This window comes from Bos javanicus, chromosome 22, assembly GCF_032452875.1.
Source record: "Bos javanicus breed banteng chromosome 22, ARS-OSU_banteng_1.0, whole genome shotgun sequence".
Lineage (NCBI taxonomy): Eukaryota > Metazoa > Chordata > Mammalia > Artiodactyla > Bovidae > Bos > Bos javanicus.
In genome coordinates this window covers 51,136,140-51,152,531 of record NC_083889.1, presented here as the reverse complement: position 1 = coordinate 51,152,531, position 16,392 = coordinate 51,136,140, and the positions used below count along the sequence as shown (strand labels likewise).

At 43.1% G+C, this 16,392-nt stretch overlaps 1 protein-coding gene and 1 pseudogene across 1 annotated transcript in view; one reads left to right on the top strand and one right to left on the bottom strand.

Moving 5' to 3' along the window:
• Positions 1-13,320, bottom strand: part of PRKAR2A (protein kinase cAMP-dependent type II regulatory subunit alpha) — a 71,965-nt gene extending 58,645 nt beyond the window's left edge. Inside the window, exon 1 of the mRNA XM_061397593.1 lies at positions 12,795-13,320. Within this exon, the coding sequence (XP_061253577.1) occupies positions 12,795-13,047 (253 nt within the window). The 5' untranslated portion in view covers positions 13,048-13,320. The remainder of the gene's footprint in view (positions 1-12,794) is intronic.
• LOC133235755 (large ribosomal subunit protein eL39-like) lies at positions 10,331-10,583 on the top strand (annotated as a pseudogene).
• Positions 13,321-16,392: the final 3,072 nt, after the last annotated feature.

The following is a 16,392-nucleotide window of genomic DNA, read 5'->3' as shown; positions in this document are numbered from 1 at the left end:
CAAGGAGTAAGCATCTTTTAATTTCATGGCTGCAGTCACCATCTACAGTGATTTTAGAGCCCAGAAAAATAAAGTCTGACACTGTTTCCACTGTTTCTCCATCTATTTCCCATGAAGTGATGGGACCGGATGCCATGATCTTCATTTCCTGAATGTTGAGCTTTAAGCCAACTTTTTCACTCTCCACTTTCATTTTCATCAAGAGGCTTTTTAGTTCTTCACTTTCTGCCATAAGGGTAGTGTCATCTGCATATCTGAGGTTATTGATATTTCTCCCAGCAATCTTGATTCCAGCTTGTGTTTCTTCCAGTCCAGTGTTTCTCATGATGTACTCTGCAGAGAAGTTAAATAAACAGGGTGACAATATACAGCCTTGACATACTCCTTTTCCTATTTGGAACCAGTCTGTTGTTCCATGTCCAGTTCTAACTGTTGCTTCCTGACCTGCATACAGATTTCTCAAGAGGCAGTTCAGGTGGTCTGGTATTCCCATCTCTTGAAGAATTTTCCACAGTTTATTGTGATCCACACAGTCAAAGGCTTTGGCATAGTCAATAAAGCAGAAATAGATGTTTTGCTGGAACTCTCTTGCTTTTTCCATGATCCAGCGGATGTTGGCAATTTGATCTCTGGGTTCCTCTGCCTTTTCTAAAACCAGCTTGAACATCAGGAAGTTCATGGTTCACATATTGCTGAAGCCTGGCTTGGAGAATTTTGAGCATTACTTTATATTTCCATTACTCGGGAAATTCTAAGAGTTTTAGAAGTTCTGTGCCAGGAATCTGGGACAAAGGCCAGACATGTTCTTTATTATTCAACAAAAACAAACTGTGAAAACTCCCTAGCCAACTTACAGAAATAAAGCAAGCATGAAAAAAGCCATACAAGACCACTCATTTTAGGGTGTTAAATCCCTCTTTCACTTGGCATTTCAGATACCGATCATCTGCTAGACCTACACAACACTTAAAAATATGGTATGCATTAAATTGAACCATACTCTGAGAATTATCTATGGATCACTATCAACAGGAAAAAAACCAAAAACCGGGAGCATCACCAGACATGGCTTCTCTGTGAGTTGAGAAACCGACTCATTAGTTGAACACTGGACTCTTGGTTTGGTAACAGTAAGACAGAGCAGTTGCCCTGTTAATGATCACAGAGTCACCAAACAAAAAGCTTTAATAATCTTTCTGAAGAGAATCATCAAGCATTCACAGCATGAAGCAAATTCTCCTGTAATCATCATTTTACTTTTGTTTAAAAATAATGGATGTAAAAAAAAACACAGAGGTTTAATAACAACATTGCAGAAAAAAAAATAATAACATTGCAAACTGAACAATAATTCTCCAGCCACTGGTTTACCAAAAAAATCTTCATCCAAATCTTGACATCTTTAGTCACTGTCTTCACACACATTATCTTGTGGGTATCACATCTTAAAACGGTTGTTAACAAATTCCCTGGCAGATATCAGGGCTTGGACTAAAAAACTCAAGCCATCTATATTTTAATCTTAAATTCACTTAAATAAAATCTCAAATGCCAAAGAAATAATATAAGATAAACATGCCTGTTTGTTTTTTTTTCCTGGCCTCACCTGCAGTAGAGGCATGGAGTCTTAACCACTAGATCACCCGGGAAGCCCCATGATTACCTTTTTTTAATTCCAAAGAGTCATACACTAAATTTTACACTAAACAGGAAAAAATACATACATGAGAAAAACGTATTGTGACGATACAAAATACCAGAACAGCCCTAGCAGATGTTATCTTTTTTTTATTTGAAATATAATTGACTTTCAATATTATATTAGTTTTAGATGTATAACATAGTAATTTAATATTTTTATATGCTACAAAATGATCACCATAGTAACTTGCTACCCACTGTCACCATAAAAAATGATTATCATCTTATTACCTATATTCCCTTTGCTGTACGTTACATCCTTGTGACTTACTTGTTTTATTATTGGAAGTGTGAACCTCTTAATCTCCCTCACCAATTTCACTCTTACCCTGACTCACGCCCCTATGGTAACTACCAGTTTGTTCTCTGTATCTGTTAGTCTGTTTCTGTTTTAATACATTTGTAAATTTGTTTTATTTTTTAAGTTCTACATACAAGTGAAACCATATAGTATTTGTCTTTCTCTGTCTGACCTATTTCATTCAGCATAATACCCTCTAGTCCATCCATGTTGTCATAAATGGCAAGCTGTCATTCTCTTTTTTAGCTGAGTAATATTCCACCTGTAAATATATACCACATCTTTATCCATTCACCTAACAATGGGCACTCAGGTTGCATTCTTATCTTGCTTCTGTAAATAATGCTGCCTTGAGCACAGCGGTGTGTTTATTTTTTTGAATTAGTGTTTTTGTTTTCTTTTGGAAAAAATCCAGAACTGGGATTGCTCAGTCATACAATAGTTCTCTTTAAATTTTTTTGGAAAACCTCCCTACTGTTTCCCCTTAGCTTAGATGTTCACCTCTGAGATTCAAGTAAGTAAAAGACAAAGCCTTGAATTAAGAGCACACAGAAGTAAAACCTTAAATTATCCTTTAAATTAAATAACAGCTAAAGCAAATAACATCCCTCTCCCGTTTCTGAATATGAGATGTCCCCACTTTTCCCCTCCATTCTAATCCACCTCCCCACCCCCAACTCTAGGACCTTGCTGCATCAGACACGAGCTCTCCACGGGCTCCTTTCCCTCTGCATGTGAACATGCTTATGGTGACTCTAACCGAACAAAAGAGAATCAGAGACCTGCCTTCATATCTGTACTTCTTCAAGCTACCACCAAGTCCTTTCTTCTTCAAAACATACTCACCATTTTTTATCTGAATCTTCTGCAGGCTCTGTCTTCTTTCCTTCTTTACTCCCTCCTTCATTCCCTCCCTCTCTCTCTCTCTCTCTCTCACACACACTCCCTGACCTACTGGCACCTGACCTCTTCCATCACAATCCCACTAGAGCCTCTATCCCCAAGAATCACAGCTGAATCGTTTCAACACTGGCTTTATCCAATTTGACCTCTTCACTGCTTCCAACACCACTGATGCCTGTTTCAGTCACCTTTATTCAGCATAGTACTGAAAGCCCCACCAGAACAATTAAGCAAGATAAATAAATAAAAGAGCATTCAAATAAAAAAGGAACAATAAAACTATTTACAAATTACATGATCGTATATACAGAAAATCCTAAAGAATCCACAAGTTGCAGGGTACAAGATCAACATACAAAAATCAGTTGCAGTTGCATATATTCACTATCAACAAACTGAATATGAAGTTTAAGAAAACAAGTTTTGTGTTTTTGTTTTGCAGAAATGGAAAACCTGATCCTAAAATTCATATAGAATTGCAAGGAGTCCTGAAAACTCAAAAGAATCTTGAAGAAGAACAATATAGTGGTGACAGTTACACAAAATAATGAATGTACTAAATGCCCCTGAACTGTATATTTTAAAATGGTAACAGTAAATTTTATGTATATTCTACCAAAATGAACAGTATAATGGCATTAAACGCAGCCTAAAGTCAAACCCTGCTTATTACATGGTCTTGGATAGTTTCTAGGTCTCAATTTCCATATCTGTAAAATGGAGATAATTATAGTCCCTGCTGCTAAGTCGCTTCAGTCGTGTCCAACTCTGTGCGACCCCATAGACAGCAGCCCACTAGGCTCCCCCGTCCTTGGGATTCTCCAGGCAAGAACCTTTTTCAAAAGATTAGGAGGATTCAATGAGATGATGCATAATAAATAACTGAGCACTGAGACTACTAAAGAATAAAGGCTTAATAAATGCAAGCTGTCCTAATCACAGAACAGTATTTATGGGTAAATTACGTAAAATGTAGAAAAAGAGTAAAAAAAAAAAAAAGTCTCCTCCAGCTGATATTTCCAGAGCAAGATGAAGGAATACATAGTGTGTACACTTTATGAACAATCACGCTGCACATCTGTGATTTGTGCACCTTTTTGCACATACGTTTTACTTCAAAAAAGTTTACCTGCCTCAAAAAGAAAGGTGGCCGCACAATACTGTGAAGGCACTGTACTGATGGCACTGAACTATACACTCACAATGGTTAAAATGGCAAATTTCACATTACACACAGTTCACCACGATTCTTTACAGGGAGATAAAAGGAAAGAAAGCTGATTTTGGTGACAGTGTATAGATGGGTAGAAGACAGATGAGTGGGAGACCTACAGGATGCATCCAGTTAAGAAGCAATATAAGGACTTCCCTGGTGGTGCACTGGCCAAGATGCCATGCTCCCAATGTAGGCGGCCTGGGTTCAATTCCTGGACAATGAACTAGATCCCACGTGCTGCAACTAAAACTTCACATGCCACAGCTAAGACCTGGTGCAGTCAAATAATTTTTCTCTTTTAAGAAGTAATAAAAAGCAAACCCAAGGCAGGGAAGGGACAGTAGGGAAGGAGAAGATGGGGGAACCCAGAGATCAAAATAAATGAAAGTGAAAGTGCAAAAGAGAGAAGAAAGTGATGGATTTCTGGGTTTCTTGCTGAAGAAATCAGAAAAAGGTGACTGCAGAGAAAACAGAGCTGTGTGACAGGTAAGTTCACAACATTAGTTTTAGGCATCATGAGCTTGAGAGATGAATGAGAGGTGACCAGCTGACAAGACAATCATAAATAGGGTGTGTGTCTAACAGCAAGTTTTGATTCTGAAAGTTCAGGTTCAGGGCAGGTTCAATGCTTAGGAAGAGAACTGTCACTGAGGGAGAAACAGTAAACAAACCAAATTCAGGGGATCATCAACAGACATTTAAAGGACAGAGGTGAGAGAGTCAAGACACAGGGGAATAAAGACACTGATGCCAAGGAGGGAGAAAGTTTCAAAGAGGGCTGGTTCAACTGTGTCGAAATCCTCCTGAGAGACCCAGATATGTGAACTGTAGAAATATTATTATTATTAAGCAAGTCTCAAAAAAGTTCCAATAAGGCAATTTAAACCAACTCCAATTGTTATGTGGTATATACTGTGCAATAAAAAATGCTGGGAAAATATCCTAAGGAATCCACTAAAAAACTAGAGAACTAATAAACAAGTTCAGCAAGACTGCAAGATACAGGTCAATATCTTAAAAATTAACTGTATTTCTATACATTTGCAATGATCAATCTGAAAATGAAATTAAGAAAACAATTTCATTTACAATCACTTCACAAGAAATAAATGACTTAGGAATAAATTTAATAAAATAAGTGAAAACTTTATATTCTAAAAACTACAAGACACTTGTGGTTCTTTAATTTAGAAATTATAGAAAATCTAAATAAATGAAAAGACATTCTATATTCACAGATCTGAAGACTTAACATTGTTAAAAGGCAATACTCGCCAAATTAATCTACAAATTCAATGCAATTTCTGTCAAAATCCCAGTTGGCCTTGTTGCAGAAATTGACAAGTTAATCCTACAATTCATATGGAAATGCAAATAGGCAAAACAACTCTGAAAAAGAACAAAGTTGGAAAATTCACATTTCCTGATTCTAAAACTACTACAAATCTACAGCAGTCAAGGAATGCAGGAGTGGCACACAGGCAGATATACAGATCAATGGAATAGAACTGAGAGTTCAAAACAGACTCTCGCATTTACAGTCAATTGATTTTCAACAAGAGTAGCAAGACAATTAAATGGGGAAAGAATAGTCTTTGTAATAAGTGGTGCTGGGGACTTTCCTGGTGGTGCAGTGACTAAGACTCTGTGCTCCTAACGCAGCAGGCCTAGGTTCAATCCCTGATCAGGGTACTGGATCCCACATGCCGCAACTAAGTTGCAACATGATGCAACTAAGATCTGCTAAGTCGCTTCAGCCGTGTCCAACCCTGTGCAACCCCATAGACCGCAGCCCACCAGGCTCCCCCTTCCCTGGGATTCTCCAGGCAAGAACACTGGAATGGGTTGCCATTTCCTTCTCCAATGCATGAAAGTGAAAAGTGAAAGTGAAGTCGCTTAGTCGTGTCCGACTTTTAGCGACCCCATGGACTGCAGCCTACCAGGCCCCTCCGTCCATGGGATTTTCCAGGCAAGAGTACTGGAGTGGGGTGTCATGTGTAGCCAAATAAATAAATACTAAAAAAAAAAGTGGTGCTTAAAAAACCACATATAAAAGAATGAAGTACCTTACTTCCTAAACAAAAAATAACAAAAATGTACTACAACATAGGGATGTCCCTGGCAGTCCAATGCTTAAGACTCCACACTTAAGGGCACAGGGCACAGGTTTGATCCTTGCTTGGGGAACTAAGATCTCCTATGTTGCACGGCCAAAAAAAAAAAAACCAAACAAACCCCAAAGTACTACAACCTAAATGTAAAGCTAAAACTGTAAAACTCATACAAGAAAACAGAGAGGTTAATCTTCATGACCTTGGGTCTGGCAACAGCTTCCTAAATAAGACACCTATGGCACAAACAACAAAAGACAATGATACACTGGACTTAGTAAAAATTAAAAACCCATGCTCCAAAAAACCATATCAAAAAAGTAAAACGACAACCTGCTAAATGCAGAACATAGTTTTTAGTCATATATCTGATAAAGGACTTGTTTAGAATATACAAAGAACTCTTAGAACTTAACAATAAAAAGACAAACCAATTTTATAAAACGGACTAAGGACCTGAATAGACATTTTTTCAAAGATACACAAATGACCAACACACACATGGAAAGATGCTCAATATCATTCAGTTCAGTTCAGTCGCTGAGTCGTGTCCGACTCTTTGCGACCCCATGAATACCAGGCCTCCCTGTCCATCACCAACTCCCGGAGTTCACTCAGACTCACGTCCATCGAGTCAGTGATGCCATCCAGCCATCTCATCCTCTGTCGTCCCCTTCTCCTCCTGCTCCGAATCCCTCCCAGCATCAGAGTCTTTTCCAATGAGTCAACTCTTCGCATGAGGTGGCCAAAGTACTGGAGTTTCAGCTTTAGCATCATTCCCTCCAAAGAAATCCCAGGGCTGATCTCCTTCAGAATGGACTGGTTGGATCTCCTTGCAGTCCAAGGGACTCTCAAGAGTCTTCTCCAACACCACACTTCAAAAGCATCAATTCTTCGGCGCTCAGCCTTCTTCACAGTCCAACTCTCACATCCATACGTGACCACGGGAAAAACCATAGCCTTGACTAGATGGACCTTTGTTGGCAAAGTAATATCTCTGCTTTTGAATATGCTATCTAGGTTGGTCATAACTTTCCTTCCAAGGAGTAAGCATCTTTTAATTTCATGGCTGCACTCACCATCTGCAGTGATTTCGGAGCCCAGGAAAAAAAAGTCTGACACTGTTTCCACTGTTTCCCCATCTATTTTCCATGAAGTGATGGGACCAGATGCCATGATCTTCGTTTCCTGAATGCTGAGCTTTAAGCCAACCTTTTCACTTTCCACTTTCATTTTCATCAAGAGGCTTTTGAGTTCCTCTTCACTTTCTGCCATAAGGGTGGTGTCATCTGCATATCTGAGGTTATTGATATTTCTCCCGGCAATCTTGATTCCAGCTTGTGCTTCTTCCAGCCCAGCATTTCTCATGATGTACTCTGCATATAAGTTAAATAAGCAGGGTGACAATATGCAACCTTGACGTACTCCTTTTCCTATTTGGAACCAGTCTGTTGTTCCATGTCCAGTTCTAACTGTTGCTTCCTGACCTGCATACAGATTTCTCAAGAGGCAGTTCAGGTGGTCTGGTATTCCCATCTCTTGAAGAATTTTCCACAGTTTATTGTGATCCACACAGTCAAAGGCTTTGGCATAGTCAATAAAGCAGAAATAGATGTTTTGCTGGAACTCTCTTGCTTTTTCCATGATCCAGCGGATGTTGGCAATTTGATCTCTGGTTCCTCTGCCTTTTCTAAAACCAGCTTGAATATCAGGAAGTTCATGCTTGGAGAATTTTGAGCATTACTTTACTAGCATGTGAGATGAGTGCAATTGTGTGGTAGTTTGAGCATTCTTTGGCATTGCCTTTCTTTGGAATTGGAATGAAAACTGACCTTTTCCAGTCCTGTGGCCACTGCTGAGTTTTCCAAATTTGCTGGCATATTGAGTGCAGTACTTTCACAGCATCATCTTTCAATATTATTAGGAAACTGCAAAGCAAAGCTACAATGAGGTAGCTACTACTTCCTACCCACTGCTGCTGCTGCTGCTAAGTCACTTCAGTGGTGTCCGACTCTGTGCAACCCCATAGACGGCAGCCCACCAGGCTCCCCCGTCCCTGGGATTCTCCAGGCAAGAACACTGGAGTGGGTTGCCATTTCCTTCTCCAATGCATGAAAGTGAAAAGTGAAAGTCGTCTCTCAGTCGTGTCTGACTCTTAAGAGACACCATGGACTGCAGTCTACCAGGCTCCTCTGCCCATGGGATTTTCCAGGCAAGAGTACCCACTAGGCTGGCTATAATAAAAAAGATAAAAAGCGTTGACAAGGATGGGGAGGAATCAGAATCCTCAATACACTGCTGGTTAGAATATGTAAAATGGCACAGCCACTTCTGGAAAACAATTAGTTCCTCAAAATATGAAGTATAAGAGCTACCATATGGTGCAAGAATTCTACTACTGTGTATATACCAGAAAGAAATGAAAACCCGTGTCCACACAGGAACTTATACACAGGAGTGTTCACAACAGCATTATTCGTGATAACAAATAAGTGGAAACAACCTAAGTGGCCATCAACAGCTGAACGGACAAAAAAATGTGGCAGATTCACACAATGGAGCAGGATTCAGCAATAAACAGAGATGAAAAACTAATATATGCTACAATATTGATGAAGTTTGAAAATATTATGCTAAGGTAAAGAAGCCAGAAGCAAAAAGACCATATATTTTATGATTCCATTTAAATTAATTGGCCAGGACAGGCGCATTCATAGAGACAGAAAGCAAATTAGTAATTGCCTAAAACTAAGGGAACAGGGATGTGGGCAGGGGATGGCTAAAGTGTACGGGGTGTCTTTTGGGGGGGTGTTAAAAATATTCTAAAACTGACTGTGGTGACAGTTGTACATATCTTGTAGATACAGTAAACCAATGAACTATACACTTTAAATGGGTTAATTATGTGGTATATGGATTATGTCTCCATAAACCAAAAAAGAAAAAAAATGCTGAGACCCACAAATATAAATGTTTTACTGTAATTACAGAAGTGAATCAAGTCTAGATGCCAAGTTATTATTCTTATGAGGATGCAGTCAGAGTAACTTATTAATAAGTCAATAAAGTCTGAACTCTTCAGGCCTTCCCAAGAATGAACTATTCATTCTAATACTTCACATTTGATGTGTTGTTTGATATCAAACTGTTGTTAAACTAAACCAATAACAATTAATGAAGCTTTTTGAGTGTTTCTAGTAGCATACAGTTTCATAAACTGAATTGGTAGTTAGCCATTCAGGACCTTACTAAGTAAAGTGAAAGTGAAAGTTGCTCAGTGGTGTCCGATTCTTTGCAGCCCCATGGACTATACAGTCCATGGAATTTTCTAGGCCAGAATACTGGAGTGGGTAGCCTTTCCCTTGTCCAGGGGGATCTTCCAACCCAGGAATCGAACCCAGGTCTCCAGCACTGCAGGTGGATTCACCAGCTGAGCCACTAGGGAAGCCCAGGAATACTGGAGTGGGTAGCCTATCCCTTCTCCAGTGGATCATCCTGACCCAGGAATCGAACAGGGGTCTCCTGCATTGCAGGCGGATTCCTTACCAACTGACATTGCAGGCAGATTCTTTACCAACTGAGCTATCAGGGAAGCCCTACTAAGTAAAGTCTCTCTGATATATTATGGTTCTAATACTATATATCCTATTTCTAATTTTAGGTACTGTGGACTTATTATTCCTAATGTTCCTAATCACTGGATATGCAATGCGTTCTGTATGATGTTACAGAAAAGCCTGAATGAACTTTTTGGTCATCCTAGTATTTCTTATCTTTTCAAAAACATATGTTTTCTGCATAACATAATTTACCATTTCAACCACTGAAGTGTACAATTCATGGCATTAAGTACATTCGCAACATTGTGCAACCATCACCCCTATCCAATCTCAAAACTTGGTCATCATTCCAAACAGAAACTCTGCCCTCATTAAAAGGTAACTCCCCACTGTCCACTCTCCCCAGCTCCTAGTAATCTCTGTTCTGCTGTCTCCATGAATTTGCCTATTTCAGGTACCTCATATAAATGGATTCATACAATATTTGTCCTTTTGTGTCTAGCGTATTATACTAGCATAATGTCATCAAGCATCATCCATGCTCCTTCTCTTTTCTCCGCCATCTTATGTGCAGTTGAGTTCTCTCCTCACCATGTCGTCTCACAAGACTTTCAGGATCAAGTGATTCCTGGCCAAGAAACAAAAGCAGAATCGTCCCATTCCTCAATGGATTTGAATGAAAACTGACAATAAGATCAGGTACAATTCCCAGAGAAAACACTGGAGAAGAACCAAGCTGGGTCTATAAGAAGCCTCACATAAAAAGTGGCACACATGTTAAGACCACTTGTTTAACCAGCCAAATCACAGCGAGAGCATCACTACTGTAATACTTGGCTCCTGATGTTTTTTGTTTCCTCACTATCAGTCTATGAGACTCAGTAATAAATATGAAACGTTGTTGGGAAAAAAAAAAGAATCATCCATGCTGTAGTATACATCAGAATTCCATTCCTTTTTAAGGATGAATAGTGTGCCATTGTACATATACACCACATTTTGTATACATACCACATTTATTCATTCATCTGTCTATGGAACACTTGGGCTATCTTTTGGCTATCCTGAATAATGCAGCAATGAACACCAGCATACAAGTATCTGTTTGACTCCCTGCTTTCAGTTCTTTGGGGGTATACACATAGTGGGATTGTTTGATCACACAGTAATTCTATGTTTAACTTTTTGAGGAAAAGTCAGTCTTCCACAGCAGCCAGGACATTTTACATTCCCACCTGCAGTAAGCAAGAGTTCCAATTTCACTACATCCTCACCAACACTTGCTCTTCTGTTTTTGTTTTTTTTTTTTCCATAATAGCCAACCACAAGGGTATGAAGTGGTATCTCACTGTGTGCGGTGTATTTTTAGTCTATTATCTGTAAATAGAAGTTCACCTTGTGTTGACTGCTATAATTATACTTAGCACAGCCACTGAAGAGATATAAACAAAAAAATTAAATACCAGTAAAATAAAGCACAGGGTTACAAAGATTTAAGTCAATTCAACTTTGAAAAAGATATAAAAAGTGACCCAAAAAGGAAGACATGAAACAAAACTTGGAAATTCGGTTTTACTCACTTGGGACTAATAGCTAAAATAGTAACGTTTTGGGTAAACAAAGATTGTTGTAAAGCAATTTACAACTTTGTGATTTATTGTTATGACAGTGGAACAAATGCAGAAGTCACTCCTGAAATAAATCTTTTAAAAACACATTTATTCCTGGGAGACTGTGGTCACTAACCCTATTTTAAAGATAAGCAAATTTGAAATCAGATAAGTTCCAAAGCTTGTCTTAGACCACAAAGCAGTTCTGTGGCAGAGGTTTGTGAAATAATTTCTGATTTCCAGGTTTAAGGTGAAAAACCCATAATTTAATGTGTATTAAAGCCAGGGTAACACGGATGAACAATTTCCATTCTTAGCATGAATAAACTACGGGAAGTTGTCCACAGCACTGAACCTTACAACCTCCAATAGCAATGACCAATAATTAACTCCCCTGCCAGCCTAACTTACATGCGGATTCAACTCAAAACTAGGTCGTTGGGGGTTGTTTTTTTTTTTTTTTTCAGTGTGAGCTAGTAAACACTAAGTCTCTAACTTTGTCTCTCAGATGTTTTCATTGTTTTGTTAAATTCTGGCTATTCAAAACTAGGGTAATTCTATCGTTAAACTGACAAACTCTATGTTGAAGCCATCAAGGAAAATGGAATTGCTTTTTGACAATCTTGCTTAAATCAGATATAGAGGTGTTACTAGTCTTCTTTCCTGCACCACGTATGAGAAAAAATGTATTCTTGACCCTCACCACATTTGCTCCAATCATTTTAGGCAAATTAAATATATCTTTATGCATATACTGAAGTATCCCAGGCTGAAAGAACGTGAAATCCTGGGACTTGCTTTAAAATACTTAAGCAAAGGAGAGGAAAAAAAAAGTATAGATGAAACATTTGTGACAGATATTTCAACTGTGTAACGTGGGTGACGGCATACAGGGAGTTCAGGTCACCTTTTCTATTTATGTCTACACTTATAAAGTTTTGCACGATAACTTTTCACAAAATAAGTTTTCCCAAGTTACCGCCCTGGTTAGGAAACCCGAGTCGGTGTAGGCGAACGTTCTTGTCTTCGCAACGAAACCGGGCGAAGCTTCTCCAGCCGAGGTGAGGCGGCCGTGGGCTCCACGCCCCTCCGGCCCCGCGCCAGCACGCGGGCCGAAAGCGCGCACGTTTCACTCGAGCTGAATCTGACAACTCGCTCGCTGCTTTCCGGGGCTGGCAGGATCGCCGAGCTCAATTTGGAAGTGGCGCACGCGGGGCTCACGCCGGCGGCTTGGGAAAGCCGGACGAACTCCCCTCGCGGGCTCCAAAGTCCCGGCCCAGGGTGGCGGGCCTGGCCCCTCGCAGCCCCTCTCTGGATCTTGAGAGACCCCCGCCCCCCGGCACCGCTCCCTCGGTCCCCGTACCGCGAACCCCTGCCCAGCCCGCCGCCTACCGTCCAAGTCCTCTTCGTCCTCCGACTCGCTGTCCGCCACCGCGTCGGCGACCAGGCCAGCGCCGGGATCGAAATCCTGGGAGCCGGAAGGAGGGGCGGCGGGCGGGGTGGAGGCTCTGGAGCGGGCCTCGCGCAGGCGGGTGAAATAGTCCACCGCGAAGTCTACGAGGTCTGGTGGCCGCTGCCGCAGCACCTCCACGGTGTAGCCCTGCAGCAGCTCCGTGAGCCCGGGCGGGATCTGAATGTGGCTCATGCCGGCGGCGGCAGGCGGGACCGGGCCGCCGGCGGCCACCGCCTAGGCGGGCGCTCCCTCACGCCGGCCTCTCGCCCGGCGCCCCGCGAGGTCTCCTCACGCGCGACCCGGGTCGGGCCCTCCTCGCGCCACGCCGCCCTTTGGCCGGGTGTGTGTCTCCGGGCCCCACCACCCTACGCTACTCCGGCCGGCCTGGCGCCGCCGCCGCTGTCACTGGGCAGCCGCCGCCGCCGCCGCCGCCGCGGGCACCGACGAGCGGTTGAGCGGGACGGGCGGGGCGGGAGCCCGGGTTGTGACGCACGCGGCCGCGGGCGTGCGCGCTCCCGCCGAGGGCCGGCCCTCAGTGCGCTTGCGCCAAGGGGCCGTCTGCTCGCCGCTACCCTGGCGATCTTCAAGGATGAGAGGTCTACCCGCTAAGCGGAGTGTTAGTGCCTTTTATCTTTCATTTCTTCTTTCAGCACACGCTAAGATCCAACCATCTGCCCGCCCTTACTGGGTATCAGGGACATAGCTGAGAGCCAGAGGCAAGAATACCACGTTACCATCTCGGTGTGGTTCCAGATATGGTGGAGAACAAGGGGACCCTCTTTAGGGGGTGACATTCAAGCTGACTCCGAGGCTTGGGCAGGATCTAACCACAGGAAGAGCCAGAGGAAAGCCATGTGGGCATAGAGGACAACAAGAGTAAAGACCTGGGAAAGTCACAACCACCCTGTTGGGTGGCATGGTGGCATGACCATAGGACCCTCCAAAGTCTGGCAGGAGGTCTGTGAGATGTCAAAGAAAGAAGGCCTTGTAGACAGTAGGAGTTTCGATGATAGAATAATTTGGTAGCCACAGGCAGATAAATCTGGAAGAATGAGTTCGAAATATGTTCCTTGAGAAAAGGGAATAAAGCCCAGGGCAGGAATGACCACTGTGCCTGTTTCTCTGCTTGAGGATTCCCATCAGGATTCCCAGGACTAGGTCTGCACACCTATATTCTCCCCATACTCTGCCCTGGACCCTGGGCCCTGGGCCAGCATTGCTTGATGGTGTTTCAGCAGATGGCAAGGCACTGTTATCCTTTGTCCCTAGGAAGGGGCCTAGGCAAACTGGAGAGGTCATGCTATTTCCCAAGCTGCACTTTCACCTACAGCAGATTGGAAAGGAAGAGAAAAAAGTGGAAACCTTTCCAGTGTGTCCATAACACAGCCCAGGTGCTGACCAAAGTCCCAGTAAGCATGGGACAGCATTCTGTCTCTCTGCTGGGCCAAGTCAGAAAGTGCCTAGATATAGCCTTGGGAATCTGAAAGGCATTTGGGATGGTTAAGCTCTGCCTGGTAATTACCCAGTATTAATTAAAGCCTCACTAGGACCTCTCATTTTGTCTTGGCACACATCCAGGAGCTCAGTGCTGCTGGGAACTGAGCATCTAGAAGCAGGAATACGTGATCCCCACTGGTGCAGAAGCCACTCAGGCCCCAGGCCAGGCAAGTCTATGATTCCAAAGAGCAGTGTCTCCCTGGACAAGTTTCTTGACTCCTGAGAGAAGTCCTGAACCATTAACTTTGTTAGGGGTGGGGTAGTGTCCAGCTCATTTCCTGCTGGGGTCCTTATTGCACAGTCTTAAAGATTTACTAAATAAATGAATAATAAATTTTCACACAGCAAGAAGAGCCAGTGAGACTGCTCTCCTGACCTCAGTCTCAGAACTAGGATCCTTTGATTCAAAGCTATGTGTCTGATCTCAGAATATAAAGACTTCAGTAAGGACGGGGCAATGAGAAGCTGGAGGGGCAGCGTTCCTCAACTCTTCTCTGCTCCTGTGTAGACTGACCCTTTCAAGTTTTCCAGCAGTCAACCCATACTCAGGAAACCAAGGTGGGACTCCCACTGCCCTGCCACACCTGGGGATATGACCCACTTCAAGAAATCCTACCACTAACCTTTTAGAAAGGCAAATTCGCAACTCCATTCTCTAGTTTGCCCATTTGTCAGGTTTTATACATTTGAAAGGGGGAAAGGCAGCTGTACAATTAGGACTCCAACTTCAGTTGCGAACAGGGTAGGAGGAAGCTACTCCAGGACTGATGACAGAACTGACTGTGGGCAGGTTCTCCCAGTCACTCCAAGGACCCCCTCTCAGCCTCTGCCTGAAGGAGGTTGGTCCTCCTGGCTTAGTCTCAGATACCCTAGCTTGGCCAGCCAGCCAGCAAACATGGCATTCAAAGGCATCCTCAGACCTGGAGGAAATGAGGACCACAGAAATCGGGAACTGCATAGCTGCTCCTCACCTGTCTCCAAAGACCAGCTTCAGAGGAAGGATGGAGAGCCAGCCTCCAGGTCCAGCTTGACTCTCCTCCCCGTGCACCTGGGCTTCAGAGCAGTGATCTATCTCTGCCCCTCTGGGGAAACCCTTCAATAGCAAGGGGGAGTTCCCAGCGCCTTCATGAGGGCCCAGCTGAGCTGGCAAAAGAACAGGGCCTTGGAACAAGAGAGAATACAAGGGGCCCAAGCCCCACATCTTTGATCCTCACCCTTCTAGGACTGCCTTCGTTCAAGCCTGTCCACTGGCACTACTGGGGGTTACCATGGCAACTGAACCCACAGGCAGCCAGTAACTGGGAAGCAGCTGCCAACAGCCAGTAATGGTGGGTTGTAAAGGTCAAGAGCAGAGACCCTCGAAAGCAAGAGAAATACAGAGACCATGGTAGATAGAAGAGGAGGCCCCAGAGTCCTGCGAGATGCTCTACTCAACCCAGATATACTCACCACCCAGAAGATAATCATCATTTTGCCCGGGCTGCCAAACTACCAACCTCAGAACAGACATGGACACCATGCGGGCGGGGGGGGGGCCCAGTTCTCAGAATTATTTACAATTATGCTTACTCAAGTGGGGCACCTGTCTAGTCTGAGAGCAGTGAGTCTGGTGATAATGAACATGGGTAGGGTACCAACTGCTATTTCCAATAGAACAGTTATTTCCTGTGCTCTTGACAGGTTCATGATTTAAAAGGTTTTTTTTTTCCCTGACTCTTTCCAGGAAGAAGGGAGACGCTCATAGTCCCCTAAACTTCTCTGGAGGACACCCTGCTCTTGGCCCAGACCCCCTGGTTAACTCACTGTCTGCCCTCTGATGCCCTCCACCTGCTCTGGGGGACTCACCCCCAGCAGGAACACCTCCCTCTCCTCTGCCCCAAGGGGCTGCTTCTCTAAGCCTAGCCCAACCCCCACCCATCTCCTGGGACTTGTTCATCTGACCCGCTCTACATACCAGTCCCCTGGCCCAGTCTCCCTGCATACTTAATATCTACCACCACCTGTTTCTATTTTGCATTAGAAGTGTCCATGAGCCTCCAG